General features: G+C 43.8%; 1 protein-coding gene across 6 annotated transcripts in view; it reads right to left on the minus strand.

Annotated features, from left to right (window-relative positions):
- The window catches only part of rfx2 (regulatory factor X, 2 (influences HLA class II expression)), a 29,755-nt gene extending 8,967 nt beyond the window's left edge, over nt 1–20,788 (minus strand). Inside the window, exons 1-11 of one of the 6 annotated variants that reach the window (XM_082511204.1) lie at nt 20,237–20,629; nt 18,474–18,523; nt 11,044–11,152; nt 10,004–10,093; nt 7,899–7,981; nt 6,550–6,820; nt 5,408–5,482; nt 4,445–4,626; nt 4,147–4,266; nt 2,363–2,484; nt 1,670–1,788 (exon numbers count right to left, since the gene is read on the minus strand). In XM_082511204.1, coding sequence (XP_082367330.1) covers nt 1,670–1,788; nt 2,363–2,484; nt 4,147–4,266; nt 4,445–4,626; nt 5,408–5,482; nt 6,550–6,820; nt 7,899–7,981; nt 10,004–10,093; nt 11,044–11,151 — 1,170 coding nt within the window. In that variant the 5' untranslated portion in view covers nt 11,152; nt 18,474–18,523; nt 20,237–20,629. Of the gene's footprint in view, nt 1–1,669; nt 1,789–2,362; nt 2,485–4,146; nt 4,267–4,444; nt 4,627–5,407; nt 5,483–6,549; nt 6,821–7,898; nt 7,982–10,003; nt 10,094–11,043; nt 11,153–18,083; nt 18,361–18,473; nt 18,524–20,236; nt 20,630–20,661 lie in introns of those variants that run through there. The other 5 variants (XM_082511202.1, XM_082511203.1, XM_082511206.1 and 2 more) reach the window with 5 other exon arrangements.
- Between the last annotated feature and the right edge of the window lie 75 nt (nt 20,789–20,863).

Raw genomic sequence — 20,863 nt, forward strand, 5'->3', positions numbered from 1 at the left:
TAAAATAATCATTATTTGTGTTGTAACATTAAATGATATCAGTAAAACCCTTGGCTAATGTGTTAATAGGTCAGTGTTCTCACACACACACACACACACACACACACACACACACACACACTTACTTTTTACTTTTTTTTTTTTTTAAATAACAAAACAGGATAAAATGTCGAGTGCTTGAACATTAAAGACGCAGAGGCAGCGAGACTGACAGAAATGTGCCGGCTGCCAAAGCCAGGAGCCCGTGTGCCTGTCCGCCGACAAGGCTGCACAAAGGCCCAAGGGGAGGCCACCACAAAGACACCAAGATGTCCACCCAGTGCACTGAAAGGTTAATTGGCATGTCTTGAAAGCTGCACGGAGATGAAAAGACGGCTGGAACAAAGGGAGCGTGGTGAGGCTGGACAAGGGGAGGGCAGGGATAATACGATAAAGCCAAAGCTTTGCTGCTTTTAATCACAGCCGCTCGCCTGTCTGTAAAGACCCACGCTTTAATGTCCAGAATTATTTCTGCTCTTCTGCAATGTGGTTCGATACAGGTTGCTGAGGGCGACGCTAAATTTCACCCCGTAAGGTTCCCGTCGCACCTCTCTGTCTTCCTCCTCTTTCTCTGCACATCAGTTAAATGATATTTAAATGTCAGTGGTGTCGAATTGATTCTTATTCTCGAAAGCAACACCAGGTCACCGCAGCCGGGCGACGCCTGACCTCGGAGCAGAGGGCTGACATGGGTGTCAGTCTGACGAGGTGATCGCTATTTATGAAGGCAGGAGGTTTGTGGGATCGACTCAAAACGAACAGCAGGAAACTCACTGCTCGCTGATATGATATCTCACACTCAACTGCTGACTGATGCGTAAGAGTTTGTGACATAAGAATGAGTCATTACAGCTTATAATGCCACTAATTAAACTGCAGGCTTCCATTGTTTCAGCTTCATCCTGTTTAGCAGGTAATAAATATCAAAGCTGGAATTTATAACAGTGCAGTAATAGGCTCCACTCAAATGTGTTGTTCATGTGTTTGATGTGCAAAAGACCAAAATAACACGATTAAAACCAAAACTACACAGGACGCATTAATTGTTTCTGCAGATGAAAGACCCCCCCCCCCACACACACACACACACACACACACACACACACACACACACACACACACACACACACACACACACCTTTTTTCACTGTCAAAATGCATCTGCTTATTAAAAATTCATCATCGCTGTCTGTTATGTATATTCACAGATCTCTGAAGGTGTCACAAACATGGCACTTAATCCACTGAAAGTAAAGTGCAGAACACTCTGGTGGAGAGGTGTCAAACATAAAGCCCGGGGGCCAAAATTGGCCCGCTGGACAGCTATGATAAAAGTGAAGGAGGACAAATTTTGCACTTTTAACTATATTTCCACGAGTTTTACAGTTTTTCCTACTGATAAAGAAGTAATAGATGAAAAGTCATGTTTTTTTTCCATTTCAGTTACAGTACAGTATTTATATATAACAAGGTTTTCATTGTTTGTTTAACATTTAACTATGTGAGAAATTGAAGCGGCGAGGCGAGGGCAGAGTGTACTGTAACTGGGAATGGGATGCTACAAAACTGAAGAACAAAGGTTCACGTGTAAGACAAATCCAGAAAAGAATACGGCTTCACTGTGACCCACCTCGCAGTGGTCTCTGTAGAGCGTCTGCAACTTCTTAATATCATTCATGTTGATGCGCTCAGGCAGAGGCTGGGTGCCCAAGTCAGGAGTTGGAAACGGAGGCAGGCTGTGAGACATATCTGCATAAATGTAGACAGGCGTCACTCATTTCACTCACACAGCAACAAGGAGTAATGACACATATGACATCAACTGCTTTATGGATACGTGCAGCTCATATGGTCTGCGTCACAGTGTCTGACATTTATCACCCAAGTTTAAAATCTATGTTCTAATAAAGCCAAGACGAAGCTATGACGTATTGTTATTGGAGATTATGTATCGGAATTTCAGGAGCGGGACCACGCCTCCAAACACGCTCTTTCCGGTTGTCATCTATATAGGTTCCCTCAGTTCTGCAAGCTGTTCATTCTCGTTTACGTGACCCTCCCTCCCTCCTTGTTCTCAATTCTTTAACTTAATTTCTATTTAGTGCATGGGGATCTGCTAGACTGTCACCAGTCCCCAAACCGCAGCTCAATTCATGTCCAAGCATCACCTTTACCTACTAAAACGCTGTCAAACCTAAAATGAGGACGTGGACCCAGCTAGTGAAATAAAAATAGCTAGTGCTAGCATTAAAGACTGTATCTGGAAAGAGAAGATAAGAGTTAAACCACCTTAAGCAGTTTCAGTGGGAGCGCCTGTGCTTACCTATGTACTGCTGGTGGTGTTGGCTCTGAGCAGCCACAGACTGCTCTGGAGTGCTGCTGCAGTGCTGCGAGCTCCCACACAGACTGTCAGACATGCTGTCCACCTTCTGCAGAGGCTTGAACCTGTGTAGACACAAGAGGGTGGAACGTGTACATTAGTGATTTTTGAAGGTCTGGGGAAGCACAATGAAAGAATCGGACACTGAGGAGCACACGCACACATCGCATTCGGTACAAAACCGAGACTGATTTATGCGGGTTTATTTCTGATTTAAGCGGCAACTATCCATCCATTCTCTTCCATTTATCCAGCGCCAGGTTGTGGGGGCAGCAGCCTATGCAGAGAAGCCCCGACCTTCCTCTACTTGGCCATCTCCACCAGCTTGTCAAGGGGAACACCAAGGCGTTCCCAGGCCAGATGAGAGATATAATCTCTCCAGGGTCTGCCCTGGGGCCTCCTCCCGGAACACTTCGCACAGGAGGCACCCATGAGCCATCCCTGGAGCCAACCTGGCTCCTTTCAATGTGGAGGAGTAGCAGCACTAGTGTGAGCTCCTCCCAGGTGGCCAAACTTGTCACCCTATCTGTAAGTGAGAGGCCAGTCACCCTTCACAGAAAGCCCATTTCTGCCGCTTGTATCCACAATCTCGTTCTTTTGGTCACTACCCACAGCTCGTGACCACAGGTGAGGGTAGGGACGTAAATCGAGAGCTTCGCTTTTACACTCAGCTCTCTCTTCACCACGACGGACCGGTACAGCCTTCACAACCCTGCAGCCTGTGACAAAGGGCAGGCCAGGCAGAGTCCAACACCCACCGGAAACGAGTCCGACGTATTCCCGGCTATACGGACCAAGCTCTGGCAACAGTTTTATAAGGATCGAATGGCTCATAGCAACAGGCCTGGCAACCCATGCTCCCGAAGCACCTCCCACAGGACACTCCGAGGGACACGGTCGAATGCATTCTCCAAGTCCACAAAGCACATGTAGACTAAACTCCCACGCACCCTCAAGTGTAAAAATAGTTAGTCCAGCGTTCTGCGACCAGGACAAAAACTACATTGTTCCTTCTGTAGTCGGTGTTCAGCTACTGGACGGACTCTTCTTTCCAGCATCCTGGCATAGACTTTCCCAGGAAGGCTGAGGAGTGTGATCCCCCTAATGCTGAAGACCACCCTCCTATCCCCTTGTTAAAGATGGGAACCACCACCCCGGTCTGCCAATCCTGATCTTCACACAACATTATAGAGGCGTGTCAACCAAGACACCCCGACAACATCCAAAGCCTTCAGGAACTCAGGGCGACCCTCATCCACCCCAGTGGCCCTGTAGTTGTTTAGCTGCCTCAGTGCGTCGTCCCCAGTCTCTGCTTCCTCTACACAAGACACGACAGCAGCATTTAGGAGGTCCTCGAAGTGTTCCTTCCACCACTTGATAACAGCGGCAACGACATTTTTGTTTTTGAAATATGTTTTCTAAGTTCAGTGGGTGTGTCAGATAACCAAGACGTGCAGTGATCTATTATGTGCGGCATTAAAGAGTTTATTCCTGAGTGAGTTTCACTAAAAGAGGCTCATGGGTTTCCAGGACACACGGTGCATTATGCACACACTAGCAGCAGCGCTGTTCTTGTTTTTGGTTAAGCAAAAGGGAAATGAACATAGCCAACTGTCACAGGACTGATGTCAGTGAAGGTTTATTCAGAAACTAGTAAAAGTCATCACAGAGCCACAGAGATGTAAAGAAAGGACGCTACAGCAGGCAGACAGGGAGAAAAACCTGACCTCTGTTTCTGGTGGACTGGCTGCTGCCTCATGGCCATGTACTGGGTGTCCTCCTGCAGTCGGTTGAGCGGCGAGTCTGGCTTCACCCGGATGCCGTAGTAATGATACTTAGAGTTGCCTCTGGTGGATAGAGTGAGAAAAGCCAGAAACCAGTCATGAGAAGCCTTGCCATCAGTGTAATCACTATCATTAGCCCGATCCATCAGCAGGTTACCAGTGCCTATAAGCATTAAGCATCATCAAATCTATAATGGTCATGTGATTACCGTCATCAGCATCTGCAACAACCTCTTCCTACCTGGTGCCGAGGCGGCGGGTCCTCAGGCCCATAAAGACTGAACGGATGAGTTTGCCGAAGGAGGCTGCGTTAACTGGGTCCAGTTTCTGCTCCTGACAGTGCCGCAAGTAGTGGTTATAGAGGGAGGACCGGGGCAGGCTAACTCCCTCCGCTGTCTCGTAGTTGTCCAGAAGCCATTGCAGCTAAAAATACACAGAAGACAAGTCACAAAAAATAAAAATAAAAATTAGCGCTATAGTCACCTGGTGAAGACACGTCACAAAACAGACAACACGCACACGGTAGCCTGTTTTAGTTTAGTGATATAAATACCAGAGACACCACTGCAGCCCCCCCCCCCGTCTAACTGTATTCTTCAGAGAACATAAGCGACTACAGCATGACGAACAGTAACTAAGGAGAATGGCTGAAACTGAAGAAATAATCAGCAAAATTATGATTTGCAATATGCAATCCAATAAAATACATCAAAGTAAATTTATGCAAACAATATAGCAAAAAAAAAAAAAAATTATGTTAAGAGTGAAGGAATCTACACCACAAATGTCCTCATGGAGATAAAAACCTACCCAGAGATATTATGTGAATCTCATTCTTAAGCCTTATTACACCTGACGGGCAGGACGAAAGCTGCACTGTAATAAAATCTGAGTGTGTGTCTCGCTGTACTTAGAAGTGAAAATAACAGAAATATTTGGAAACATCAGTCGACTTAAGTACATGCAGACGCAGAGCATTAATGCACATGTACAAGATACATAACTGAGGAAAGAGTGATAGCAAATGCAAGTTCAGATAAAGAACATTAAGTGTGCGTGTCATTGAGACAGTGCAGAAGCAGATTAAGTAGCAGTGCGTTCATCTCAGCACACGAAGAGCACACAGCCCACAGATTCAGCCACGGCTTTCTTTCCTTTTTTTCCCCCTCACGTCCTTTTCAAAGAAAGTTCCTGGTTGACTTACATGGCTGTTGAGCAGGCTGCTTTTGTGACTTGCAATTCCTTCAGACTTTTGGAGGTTTTCAATCGCCATTTCAAGCTAAAGAAAGAAGAAGCATGCAAAAAAGAGAAAAAAAGAAAGAAGTGGACACAGAAGGGGGAGGAGGCAAGAAGAGATTGAGAGACAGAAAAAGGGAACAGAAATAAGCAGGGGTATATGAAGAAAAAAAACAAACACACACACAAAAAGATAAAGGTAATAAGACTGTTAGCGAGCAGCCAGATCTCTGCATTTCTATTAAAATCAGTCAGTGTTGTAGCCAAATCTATTACTGGCTGACAAAAGCATGCAAATCAAGGGACTCATAGGGTTAAGCTGCTCAGTGAAGGTTTGCAGTCAGACACTCTAATGTATGCAAATAGGAACCACAAACAGGGGTCGCAGGTCAGCTTAAGGTTTTCAGCAACAGGTCAACAATGCCTACCACCCCGCAGTTTATCAAACGATGTAGCTGAAAAATATTTGAAGAGCTAAATGGCAGACAGAGTAAGCTGTGACTACGACTTAAGCAAAACCGTCAGTGTAGAAAAATACGCTGACATATTAGTCTCTCACTAGACAACGAAAAATAATGGAGTCCAACTGGCGGGCAAAGTGAACGACAAAACCAGGGACATTCTGTTGAGCTGTAGAAGAAAAATCAAGTCAAAAAAGACTTGGTAGTGCAGCCAAACTGGAGACAGAATAAAAGGAAAAAGAAACGGGCAGCGGTCCAAGGCTCCCGAGGGCTCTTGGCCAAATGGTAATGAGCCCCAAGGGTTGCTTTGTTTCGTAGGGCGCTCAAGTGCCTGTGAAAACCTCTGAAACAAGGCAGTGCTGAATTATTTAAGCCAATGTCCCGGTTCTGCGGGCTCACTGGCCTGCACCACTCTGTGCGTTACTACAGAGCTAGGAGGCCCCGACTCAGGCTGCAGGTTCCTGGGAAACTGGGTGGTGAGTTAGGACACAGTCTATCTCAGGTAGTGATGAAACCTACCAAAACTATTATTTAGACCCCCCCCAGACTCTTTCAGTCATTAAGTATTCATTTTTGCTTTGTTATTAATCCTGTTCGAGTTGGTAAACGTGCACCAGAATAACAGCACAGCGGGATGGCTGTTGCTCACCATAGCCGAGGAGGAACGCGACGAGTGCGATATGTGGTTGCGGCTTCCCTCCATATTTCCGCCGTGGATCAGGTAGGTGCTGCCGCTGGAGATGATGTGGCTGCTGCCCACGTCCATGGTGATGCCTACCATGCCATGAGTGGGCACGCCGCCGCTGGCAGAGGAGACCACCGTGGTAACATGACCTCCACCGGCCTGAGAGTCAAAGTAGGGCCCGCCACTGCTTTGCCCGTACAACTGTGCCTCGGGGTTGTAGGAGTAGGCTGTTCGGCTGCAGAGAGGCCACAGAAATTAAAGAACATTTGATTTTCAGCTCTGCCTGCAAAGAGGAATCTTTATGCAAACGCACGGGGAAACAACAACAACAACAACAACAACAGTATTGTTAATATACTACATAATTGTGTTGACATCGGCAAAAATTACCGAGGTCGTGCAAATATTTCGCTTTGCTAGAGTCATTAAATATCAAAGTGTGGGATAAAAGTCGTTTAGGCATCAGTTACCTTTAATGGCACTTTGATCTGAGAGATATTTGTTATAAAGTAGTCTGGACAATTATTTGTATTTTTCAGGCCCCTCTTCTGTGGAACCAGCTTCCAGTTTGGATTCAGGAGACAGACACTAGCTCTACTTTCAGGATTAGGCTTCAAACTTTCCTTTTTGCTAAAGCATATAGTTAGGGCTGGACCAGGTGACCCTGAATCCTCCCTTAGTTATGCTGCAATAGACGTAGGCTGCCGGGGGATTCCCATGATGCATTGAGTTTTTCCTTTCCAGTCACCTTTCTCACTCACTATGTATTAATAGACCTCTGCATTGAATCATATCTGTTATTAACCTCTGTCTCTCTTCCGCAGCATGTCTTTATCCTGTCTTCCTTCTCTCACCCCAACCGGTCGCAGCAGATGGCCCCGCCCCTCCCTGAGCCTGGTTCTGCTGGAGGTTTCTTCCTGTTAAAAGGGAGTTTTTCCTTCCCACTGTCGCCAAAGTGCTGCTCATAGGGGGTCATATGATTGTTGGGTTTTTTTCTCTGTATCTATGAAGCGCCTTGAGATGACTTATGTTGTGATTTGGCGCTATATAAATAAAATTGAATTGAATTATTTGTCTTATTCCTTTTATCCTTTTATCCAGCCCCCCCCATAATCCAAGATGACTCCACGTTTGAGATGGAGCCAAATACGTGCAGCACTGTGTCTGTGTGATTTAGAAAGCAGTCCTCCGGGTTCTTTCACTGACAGAGTCATTGTAGTAAATGTGTTTCAGTTTCACAATAAATCTTTGTCTGCATTTTTAAAAAAAAAATTTTTTATTCCCCATTTGAAAAAAAATGCAGCACGACTCACATTGTTCCATTGGTATAAACCGCATCTCCACTGTCTCCAACATACTGGACCTGTGACGGGTAGACATGCTGCACCTGCTGCACCTACATGGAGATCACAGTACAATGAAAGCAGCGATCAGTGGAAACAGGCCTGAGAAGATTTCTTATTTATTTATCAGAACCAGCTGCAATCAAGTGGGCAACAGGAAAAAATAAGATAACGGCATAATTCTCTCATTGATGCAGTCTCCCACAAACCCATGGGAGAATGCATCAACACAACTTACATCCATGTCTGTCCACACACATAGTAAACTGCATGAACTGAAGAGCATTAAATGACCTTTGACTACCAATTTTTAATCAGTTCCATCCTTGAGTTTAAGTGAACGTCTGTGCCAGAAACTAAAGGTGATCCTATCGCTTTTGCAAGAATGGAAGAAAATTAAATCACAGTGACATTGATACCTGACTGCTAAAATCAAATCAGTTCTTCGTGGAGTAAAGACTTGTGCCAAATTTGTGGAAATTCCCTCAAGGCATTCAAGACATATTCACAAAAAGCACCGTGCCGCTGACAGCTGTTGCAGGCATACAGACAGAGTAGATTAAAACATACACTTTGCATTCGGTGAAACAGTACGAGCGGATTTCAGCTCGAACCAATGAAGACATATCGCACATGTGGTTTCGCACAGAGTGAGCCACGATGTTGCAAAATGGAATGATAGCGTTCCTCCTTCAAGTCTTTGTTTATCTTGTGCAAATCTCCCACTTTACCTCTACCAAAGCACTCCACCACTCTTGACAGATGGTAAGCCGCGCTCCATCATCTTTTCGTTTATTCTACATCTCACAGATGTAGAAAATCTTTGGGCCAAGCACATCAAGCATTTTTCCAATTTTCTGTCCGGCATGTTCTTATGCCCATCTTAATCTTGTCCTTTCATATATTGCTTTTCCTCTCTGACTCTGTTGACAGTGAGAAGGCTGTTTTGTGGGTTTCGTTTAATGAAGCTGTCAGTCGAGGACCTGCAGTTTGCCCATTTCTTTAACTAGAGACTCTGATACTTGTCTTCTTGGCCAGATGTCCACTACAGCCTCCTACTTCACTTTCTCGAAAGCCAGCACAAAGATTTTCATCTCAACTCAAACAAATTTGAAATTCTAATCTAAAGATTAATAAGGTTTTTGCATTAGAGCTCACTCTGTACAGTGGAACACAGGAGACACAGCTGCAGAAAATTAGATAGACATAGTTTAAAACAAAAAACTAATTACTGATTACATCCCATTTACAATGCTTCTAATTTTAAAGTCACGTAAATTAAGAAACTTTTCTTCCAAGAATGAGAACATTTCTAAGTGACCCTGAGGTTTTGAGTGCTAATGAATGATGCACTGAATGATAAAGATGAAGAGTCCTATTTGCGATCAGATGACCAATGGACAAATCACATTATAGTCTAGGATCCAGAGCTACATGTAAGCACAATGTAAGCATACATAGGCAACAGAAAAGCCAAGAAAAACACTGTCATCACCACACACACACATTCAAAACTTGTTCTTTTATCCAGCGGGACAAATAACAGTTTAAAATAACATTTTCATTTTAAAAGCCGCCAAGAGACATTTTATAGGTATACACATGTTATTCATGTATACAGCCAGTGGACCAGGCTCAGCCAGAGAAAGAAACTTTCACACACCCATGAGGAGCACAGCAAGAGGAGAAATGTGCTTAAAAACAAAAAACGGGCTGCCATGCTAGAGAGCGTTTAAATACACAAAGGTGGATCTGTTACCAATTTGGTTGTGTACTTCCTAGTTTGTTAACTGAAGACCAAAGCTGAAGCTCTTCGGACTAAATTTCATTATTATAAACATAAACTGTCACCTGAACAGGACCTGACGAATAACTAGTATTTGTAAACGACAAAACTAAGCCGTGGTCAAACAGGGGACACGGTCGCGTTACCAGTCTGGTATTCTGGATGTGCGAGTCATTTAAAATGTAATCTTCTTCCTACTTTATTGTAAGACTCCACAGGTCTTCAGCCGTCAAGTCAAGCGGTGTACATAATGTCAGAGCACAGTACAAGTAAGTACAGTACTGTGTACCTGCTGAGGGACCTGTTGAGCCCTGGGTACTGAAAGCTGCTGTACTTGTCCTCCCTTCTGAGCTGAGCCTGTGGCTTGAACCAGCACTCTCTGTGTGAATACGAGACATAACTGAATTACATAGATGGGCATTTAAAATTCATACAAACGCATTATTCTAAACATGCAACAGTCAACACAATAACAAACATCTTCATCTATAAATGTCAGGTTTACATCTCTTTTTAATACAGGTTTTGAATATAAAGTAGCAACGATAGCAATAGACAGACATAAAAACAACACGACAGAAATCTCGACTGTCATTTGCGCTTGCGCTGATAATTCTCATTTATCTGCAGCCTCGAAACATTAGCAAATTTGATGTACTGGTCTGGCAAGACAGAGAGAACTCATGGCAGAAGCTAATAATGTAAATTGATACGAGAGGCATCTGTTGGCAGAGTGGACGGTAGCGGCTTTATTTGCTGACAAGTTACAAATTGGAACCACAATTTAAAAATACATTCTTATTTATTGCCGGTGCTGCTGGACAGGGCAGGGTTTAACCTGCTGTGTTAGGGTGGGCTTTTAGAAATAATACGTGGGCAAAGCAGGACGTCGCTGTAGTCTCAGTCAAGAGACAAACCGTGCCAGTCCTCATCAGATTTTTGTCATACAATTCCTGATGAAATGAGCTTAAAGCACTTAAGTTAAAATAGCATTTAGAGCACTAAACTCCTCCTTTCTGTGCACCAGTTAGAGCAAGTTATTTGTCCGAGTGTGTGATTTTTCATGGGCAGTGTAACCGTGTGCGCGAGCAGACAGGTCTGCCTGCTGCAGCTCTCTGCGCTGCACACCCAATCAGAAGTTATAAAAGGGATCTTCTATGCTATATTTCCATTGGCATTCCATGTAACGTTAGCTCCTGGCTTGGCCTGGTTTCCAAAATAACTTCTCCCTTATACTTAACATTTGGAAAGAGATGGCACGGAACAGTTAAGTCATGACAGACTTTGTCCTATCATCACAGTAGCAGCAGGGTAGATATATTATCCTACCTGCTGAGAGGCTGGGACAGGCTGTACCACCGGAGCCTGGGCTGATGATGACGTCCGCAGCGCTGCCACGCTGGTCGTGGTTTCTGACCCTCCCTCGGAGTTCTGCATGCTGGGAAGCATTAAGGAGAATCAGAAAAGACATCACCAGAAGTCATTTTCTACCAGACTGAAGAAATACCCTTCCAGGTAAAATTTTAAAAAAGAACTTTGAAAGAATATAATATGAGCACCTTAGTAAATACATCCCATCCCTACTCTTGTGGAGCCACCCGGGGGGGGGGTTTCTAGCTTTACCAAATCAAGCTGAGTCACTACAGCACTCAGAACCCTAGAGGCTGCCCACCTTTAGTTTTAATCAAAGACAAGATCAATAGGCCAACAGTATTACTGACACACATCGTCCTGCTGACAGAGGAGACCCAGGAGGAAAAATTACAGTAGAGGAGTTGAAGTTACCAACAGGACTGAAGTGCTTCGTGGGGACCAAACCCATTGCCACTACTCTGCTTTCGACTGGGTGACAATGTGCACAGCATAGCAAAGGGGAGCTAAAAATGGAGTGACACAAAGGCTCTCTTTAAAAAAAAAAAAAAAAGGACAGAGCAAGAGCGGGAGCAACAAGGCAGGGACAAGAGAAGAATGGGAGGGGGGGGTAAAAAAAAAGCCCCAAAAGAGAAAAATGATGGGGGGAAAAGATGAAAATAGCAGTGGGGTTCGAGCCCCTGCCAGGGTCCTGATGATATCCAGTGTTTGTTTCAAGCAAGAGCTGATCTCTGAGGGCTCCAATAATCCAGCTGATATGAGGAAATTCCTCAATGCTTTGTAAACGTTTGTCGGTTGCTATGGTGAGGAATCTGTGCCCCCCCTCAGCTCCCTCCCCACAAACTCACCCTGACTCCCACCCCCACGCCTTCATGTTCACTCCTCTATTTTAGCCCCCTTATAAAGCTTCTGCACAGGAACTTTCGAGTACAACCACAAAGAGAGTAGGGGGAGGATGATTTGAATAAAGGAGAGGGAGATACGGGGGGGGGCTGAACTGAAGAGCAGGCTTTAATTTAAAGGCAGAAAATGTGGGGTAGCAGGAAAAGTCAGTAGGGGAACAAGTAGGTAGTGTTCAGATAGAGTGTTATAGCCAAGGGCCGCAAGACACAACCTGCTCTAGACATGCTGCGATTAGTCATAACACACAGCGTGCGCAACAACGTTATTTTAATTCACTTGAAGAGACCTGACAAAAACCACTCTGTCTGCAGTAATCTGCACACTGAGTCATTAGTGCAGCCACACACGTGTCTTGGCTTTCTCAACGCTTAACTTTCAGGTAAGTCAAAAGACTTCGACTAGTAACTAAGGGGTTGTAAGTGTGCCTTAGAGATTAAACACAAACTTCAAAACCAAACTTGAACTTTTCTGTGGACGTGCCAAAGAAAAAAAACATTTGGAAAAACTAGCAACGCGAGAGCAAAAACCTGGATCAGTGACACTGTTGATGGCAACGAGGAACAAATACATTTAACTAAAAAAAACATGAATATCACAGATACACAATCTCCACCACGCAAAGCCGTGACATTAAAAACACAGACCATAAGGATAAATGCTTCACTACAAAATGATAACTAGAAACAGTAAATCTCCAGCAGACCAGCTAAGGACTGTATCGCACAACGCCTGGCACTGTCCCTCATAAGTACTTGATCAAATGTTAATTACAGCATTTAGAGCTTACGGTTCTTTCACTCTGTAAGCTATTTTAATGCACTTTTAAAAACCATGAAGGAAACATAACTTTGTTTAAGATGCAACACTTATTAATAACACACAAAAACCCCAGAAAACAAACACAAAAATCCATCATAAACAAAAATAGACTTTTTAACTGTTACTTCTCAGGTTTTGGACACCGAATGTAACTTGGCAACATGTAGAGTTTGGGGGATAGAATACCTTTATGATAACAGATATGGGTGTGCCACTAGTGACAACTTCCATGTGTGCCAGAGGCAAAGACAGTGTTCTGCTTACATGACTAACAGACTAAGCGTAGGAGGCCTATGTTGAAATTCCTGATGTGTGTCAATCACAACTGAAACACCAACCTAATCCTAAGTGTTGTATGAGTCTTTCTTTTGGGGGCATGCTTCTGACTCAGACAGAGACATTGTCCTTTAAAATATTTGAAACATGTAAAAGGACCAAATGTGAACAAATGACAAGAATCTATTATTAAAGAGCACCAACGGGAAGCAAGACAAACCTCAGGAGCTTCTTTATGCCATTAATGAGTGGACGGCACAGCAAGGTGGTGAGCAAAACAAGAAAAGGATCATTGACCTGCGTGTTTTTGTCTATGAAGGTGCTGACTTAAATTAGATAAGGTAAACTGCGCTCAAATATTTTTTTTAAAAATTAAAAAGAAAAAAAAAAATCACTGAGTTGGTGGGAAAGGAGAAAGTCTGTGGCTCAGAGGAGTCTGTTTAGCGTTCGAAGAAGGTTAAAAGCCACACAAAATCCCCACCAGCAGCTCTGAAAGGCACAAAGGTAGAGCCCAGCAGGAGGGCCAGCTCGCTGCTGCAAACCCACTACTTATGATGGGCTACGGTCAGATCTTTATGCCTCCTACTCAGAGACAACTTCACACAAAAAGTCTGTTTTCATGTCAGGTCTGCAAGCCTGGTTTATTTCAAGCAAAGCCCAGATAAGCACTTTACAACATTACACAAAGAATCCCTGCTTTCAGGAGATACCAGAGTTTTAAAAGCTATACAGAAATAACAAAAGTCACATGTTAGGAACCCTGGAGGCCTCCCAAACTGTCATTAATAATCAGGCCTATATTGCCAACAAAATTTAAACATCTGTCAGTGACAGATCTAACTTACACAGGGCTCAATCAGAGAAAAACACATACAGATGTTCAATTAAAAGCAGGAGCCCGCAGTCTTGGCTCATGTTTGCACTGGCCCACATTGTTTGCAGAGCAACAACGGTTGCTAGTGGCAACACCGTCCACTCCCGTTTCCAGGAGCCTGTTGCTACGCAACCAACAGAATACTTCCCAAACCAAACAATGCCATCCCCCACCTGATCCTTCTATCTCACGCTAAGTAGAAACTTACAACAATAAATAGTGTGTATGCTATTAATTTCAGACGGCAGGGGACATGGAGGCAGAGTTATTTCTGTGCTGCAGTCATAGAAAAATGTACAGACTTTATGCTGGTTAGGATTAGGTTGACTGCGACATGACAAAGTGCTGTTTTCTGAAAACACTCGGTGGTCAAAAGGAGGAGGGCATGTTTAGGCCGTCGAGGAGACAGGAGTCCATTCGTCACGGTTAGCTTTACACTCATGCCACCCAAAAACAACACATCCAAACCACGCTCAGTCTTTGTCCAGGCAGATGACAGTAAACAGCTTGAACCGAGCAAAACTTTTTCCAACTCGGTGGAAGAGAAAATACAGCATAAGTAACACTTGTTGTGTTTGAAACGGAGGATATTTGTACAACCCTGCATTACCTCTCTACATCTCTCCAGAATGAGCAACAGGTCTCTCTCAGGGCTTTTAACATACACTCCCCCAATTTGGGGACTCATTTAGTCAGCGACATCATTTCAAGCAAATTCATTACAATCTGTGGCTTTGAAAAAGAAAGCATTGAGCTTTTCTTTGATTTCATTAAAAGAACTTATAAGATCACACAGGCACACGCGCTCGCACAAAGAGCGAATTAAGATATGATAAGAGATTTCCACAACAGAGGCTGTTCTTCAAGCCTGTCTCATTAATTCATGGCTAATCCAATCAAAGCAGCTCTTGGGGTCTGCAGATGGCAGAGTTTAGGGAGAGCTGGGAGGGGGCGGGTGGGCGAAAGAGAACGAGAGACCGAGTGAGAGAGGGAAGGAAAAGAAAAAAGGAGGCACCGGCCACTATCTCTGATGCAAGCACACTCCTCCCCTCCCTAGCTCGCACCTCCCCGCCTCTGGTCATCAGTGCAACCTGTCCACTCCGTCACCATGTGTGCTGCAGGCATGACAGCCACAGAGAGAAAGATCAAACTGTTGCCATGGAGACTGTGTGTGTTCGCCTATGCATTACACTCACAACTTCCTCCCCGACGCCATACCTCTTCTAACCCTTTCCAGATTTCCATGCCCCCGCCCGAGCCTTTTATCCTTGCCATTTAACATCTGAAGATTAAAGCTGAGGATCTGAAAATGGCACATTTTCAACAAAAGTTCAACTGAAAGAAAGCAACACAAGACAGGGAAGCGGAGCGAGACAGTCACAACTGGGAAATGTAATCAGAGTACCCTCTCGTGTGTGGGCGCCTCTTTCCTTCGAGAGAATTTAGCTAATGTGTTTCAAGGCTGCCACACCGATAACACAAAGGAGGGAAGTTTACTCGAGTCACCTGGCTGCTTAAGAGCAAAGGAGGCTAATGACTACAGAGTAGAATCTTCAATAATACCAGTTTCACTCATGTAACAGCAAGACTTAAATCACATCCTCCTGTCAGGCCTGCAAAATGCTTTCATTTTGTCAAATTATAGAAAACATGAGAAGCTACAGCTGTATTTTAGAAGCTTTTTTTATTATAATGCCATTTTGTCATTGAGATGCAATATTAAAAATCTATAGATACACTACAAAAATCGATTCATGTTTTCAGTTCTGGTTTTTTAAGGAGGAACTGGAAAAAGGTGACATATCCTAATGCTTAAGTTGGTCGTGGATTTTCACCTTCTCTGTAGCTACACTAAAATACACAAATCTGGTTTTAGGTATTCTGTTATAACAGGTGTGTTTCAAACCCGTGCACTTCCTTTTTTTCCTTCAGGGAAGCACATTCTCTGAAGATTACCTCAGGTGCTGGCAGCAAGCTTTCTCAATCTTGACCGATGAACCTGAGATAAGCCTCATGTTTCACTTGAGCAGTCTACCTTCTTGGCAAGCGTTTGCGCCATAGAGATCTGACACCAAGAATCATCGTACTGTATGTACGCGGGGCACTACTTGATACGAAATAATGAGTCATCAGTTAATGCTTTAAATCTGAGACAGATCCAAGTGTCTGTTGTTTATGTAGTGAATACTACACCAGGCTGAGTGCTTGCCATCAAAACACAGATTTAAGTGTTTAACGCATCCTTTGCCTTCTACACATCTACACATGACTAACACATGGCAAACAAACAAGAACAATTTCAGTGCACTTTGGCCCTCGATTCTCCAGGTCGTGACCTGTCTCGCCAGTCTTCCAAACGGCTCCAGAATGCCCCAGGTTTAATCTGGGCAGAGATCTGCAGATTGAGGTGGTCATTTCATTCACTATATTTTCTATACTCACCATTCAGTGACTCTTAGTGTCCTACGAATAGGGTCATTGTTATCCTGGTGGAGAACACTCCCCCACAGGACAAAAATGTTTCATCACAGGATAAAGGTGATCACTCAGAACAGCTTTGTATTGACTCACAGTGACTCAGAGGTGGAGTGAAACCAACCTGTGCCGGGTTACTTCCACACACAACAACAAAATAAAGCCACCGAAGCCCCTCACGCTAAGGGTTTTTCCTTTCATTTGTCAGCTCTTTGGTATAAGTACTATACATACAGCATATGTAGACAGGTGTACTTTGCATGCAACAGTTTGTGCCAGACTACTGGTTACAGATAATAATCAGTTTTGTAACAGTACAGTTGCCACATACCAATATAATTAAATGATTTCAATGTAAATTAATTTAAACTGCTTGTCCATCAACACTGGACAACTTACTTAAATTGTATGGTAAACACAGAACAAACAGTCAAACTAACACACTGCTAGGCCTGCTGCCCTACCTTACAATCTGCAGCGCTCTTCTGTCAGAAAACACGATACCACCAGCACTGAAAAATCCAAGACTAACATTTGCTCTCCATTTAAGATAAAGAGTAGAAAAGGGTCTTCTAAGATAAATAATGAGATCTCACTGTAAAAAAAACATCTACCACTTAACAGAATCAAGAATGCTTCCACCAATGAATGCTCTGCAATCGTTGCCCATTAAATCTTATCATGTAAATGCTTCTAAAAAGCATTTCTGCCTAAAAATACTGTTTGAAGGCCTCTCAATCAAACAGACTACCGTTAGTCTTGGGTCTGGTTGTTACTTTGTAGCAGGTTTGCACTAACAGAACATGTTCTCTTTTATTCAAATAAATATCCCTTAACAAATTAGCACTAAAAAAACCAAAACCCCCCCCCCCCAAAAAAAAACCAGGAAAAGTGGGGAGTGAATTGGGGGGGGGGGGGGGTGTCTGCTACTATTCTGACTCAAAGGAAGGGGGGGGGGGCAGTCTTTGTAATGCAAATGTGACTGCCTTGTCTGCTGTTTGCGGCAGGAAATTTAATTACCAGTGTTGTAGCTACGATACAAACAGGTGGAATGCTAAGAATGCCGCTGATGACACACACACACACACACACACACACAGAAAAACATTTCATTTCACAACGAGTTTCAACTTGTTGTCACCACACGAGGGCCAATCAGTGGCAGCATTTTTCAGTGTGGGATTTGTTTCTTCGTATCCTAGCAGCACAAGTCTCCACTGATTTCCAACATCTTTACAGCTGGAAGACTTGATGCAAGTCAAGAGGATACTTAAAACAATTTTCCCTATCAACAAATCTTATAAAACAGTAATGGCAGCACATCAGTTAAAATGAAAAGCCCTTAACAAATAAATGAATTATGGCGCTTATGAAATTAAAACATTTCATGTGTACAAATGGCACTATTAATTTCCACTTAACAAGCCCCGCGAGGCATTTGTTTCTTAGTTCTTCTGCTTCGCTCTGTGATATCCTGACATGCTTTTGACTGCAGTTATGGGACAAGCCATTAAAAGTGGTGTTAAAAACAGGGGGGAAAAAATCAGACAGTGATAGGTTTCGAAAGCCAAACAGTTCACTTATCACACTGGGAGGTAAATGTAAGTCTGCAGGAATACGATCAACTGTAAACAGCACCAGCAAAACTCACAGTAGTGGTCGGGTCAGTGTCTGTATCTGAAGCTAGCTATTGGATTGAGAACTCCTCCCTGGGGCAGCATTGGGGCCTCATTAAGATGGGCTAAATACAGCATGAGCAAGCACACGCACACACCACATACACAGGGAGAGAAAGAACATGTGACTTAAAGCTGTGTCAGGTCACCCCCCTGCTCAAGAGACCACTGCAGCTGTCCTATTGATAGCTGAACTGTACTACAAACACTCAAAATGGCACACAGGCAACAGTGGACACTGCAAAAAAATAAATAAATCATACACGCAAGTCCGGACATGGCTTAAATTAAGGCTATGAGAGACGAAGGAAAGCCTAAAAAAGAAACATTAATATCTCTAAATCACACCCCAATGTAACACTTACGGTTAGCGATCTCAGGGTGAAGGCAATGTCAATAAAGCCAAGTGTGGTCACTGAAATTCAGGATAAAGACAGATGGCAAAGTAAACTACATCAGAAATTAAAGCAACATGCTAATTAATAATTTCCACACTTTACAAGCTGTGCAGTAAACAATTCCCAAATAGCTCTCTAACCCCCAGCTGCTCTCCACTTTAATTCTCTTTGCTGACCTGCCTCTGTAGGCTGAAGCTATGCACTCCTACCACAAAGAGGGGGATGAAAATAACCCGATTAAAAACACTGACTTTTAAAAGAATAACACTTCACCCCCCTCCCCCGGCATGCTCCAACCCCTTTCTTTCCACGACTTGGGTGTATTTGTATATCAAGTTGCCATGTAAACATAACAGTGTCATGCTCAATTGGGGGGGACACGCACGGTTTCAGCGCAGTCATTTATTTATTTTCATTGTAGTTGTGGGAAGTTGTCTGACCAATCAAACATAAGCTTCCCTCTCTGACACACAGTCCGAAACAAGTTCATGCACACGTGGTTCATGAACATTATATTTTAACATACCTCTTTTTGACCTAAAGAAACAAGATATTGGTTAGTCACTCAATCATTCAGCTCAACTTTCCAAAATGAATTCTTCATCCAAGGATTTTGTGTGTGTGTTGCCAAGTTTATGGATCATTGCAAAGAGGGCATCAATTAGTGAAATTTTCATGGTGCAAAGATGCTTCCTGATGCTTCAATAGCAAACACTACAAATGACCGAGCACCTGACAACTGTCTCGGAAAAGACAGTTCGTTAGAATTAATGTACCTCGTGGGACAGGAAGAAACACAATCCCAAAAGCGGGGGGACGTCTTTGGTGTGCAAAGACCTGGAAAACCAGTTACAGACACAGTCTAAAACTACTGAAAATCTCTTGCTTCCTTTGTTTCCTTTAAATGCTACAGCACAGATTGATATGCACCTTCGGCTCTGCAGAGGGATCAAACAGCAACCCTAGTGAGACCTTCTGCTTGAACAAAGAGGCAGTGGCACTAGGAACACCTTGGCCATTAGCACACAATTTGCTTCTGAATCTGATCAGTAAATAAGGCATTGTCAAAACGGGGGGGGGGGGTGTACTCCAAATTTAAGAGTGGGGAATAGGTCGACTACATAAATCTAGTCATTATAAAATGCATAGCGGTATATCGCATGCACTGCTTTAAAAGCACGCAGAAAACAGCAAATTCAACGCTTAGTTTCTCATCCAAGACAGCTACATAAAAGAACCATCATAGCACCACCTAGCTGTAATATACCCCCTTATTCAAGCCATTTCTCAAACATCACAACTTTTTCTACTGAAGTTATATTTTGGTATCAGAGGTCACAGAGTTTGATTCATGACGTGATTTAGTAGTGGGAAAAACCAGGGGAAGCGTCAGAATTTGGTGTAGTAACCCCGCCGGCAGAAGTTGATCAGTGGTTAAATGTTCGATATTTTTCATTGCTTTTAAGAGAAAACTTGCGAGTGAAAAGTGCTACGAAAGAGCTGCCAAGCTCCCGGAAGAAATAAAAGTTGTCACGGTGAGAAGATGCACGCAGCGGACGTTGGTTACGGTTAGAGCAACATAACATAACTGCCGCTCGTGCTAAAGGCTAGCTAGCTAGCCTTTCCACCTGCTTGAATCCGATTCTGGGAACGACGAAGTTTGCCCGTGCTGTGGCGAACAACACACAGCCGCCGTCAACAACGCCACACGAACTAACGAGAGAACTTGCACTCATGGCTGCTGGTCGTCCAAATTAGCATTAGCTGTAGCTTTGAGCGGTAGCTTCACCATCCATCCCGCTGATACTGAGCTGGAAGTGCGTTCAAACCTCGCAGCACACGGTACAACGTAGCAACAAGTGTAAAGTGATGCTGAATCGATTTGGAGTTGAAGTAACGATGACACGGAGTATAATGTTAAAGGCAGAGTGTAAAACAAATTAAGTAGGATAAAAGGAACGGATCCCGGGCTAAAGGCTGTCGCCTGCAACTGGTAAATGTCAGTCAAATGAAGAGTGGAAAACCGTTCTCAACTTGGGGCGGATACCACAAAAGAAGGGAAAGTTGTGTTGTAAATAATCCAGACCCCTGCTAACACGTTCGACCTCGAACTTAGGATTCATTTAGTTTCTAAATTCTACAAACGTATAGTCACCTTTGCCTTGAGAAAAGTTGTGCCCTCTCTCTTTCCACTCTCTCCCTCTCGCTCGGTGACTTCCAGATGCTGCAGCCGCTGTTGCTGAGTGTTGCGCCCGTTGGTAAGTAACTGTCTCCACGGCTACAGTCACTATAGCGCGACGGGGTCTCGAGGCAACTGTTGCTACCCTCAAAAGCCTACGTCAGGGCCCTCACTATCC

This window comes from Aulonocara stuartgranti (genome assembly GCF_965226115.1).
Source record: "Aulonocara stuartgranti genome assembly, chromosome: 17".
NCBI classification, from domain to species: domain Eukaryota; kingdom Metazoa; phylum Chordata; class Actinopteri; order Cichliformes; family Cichlidae; genus Aulonocara; species Aulonocara stuartgranti.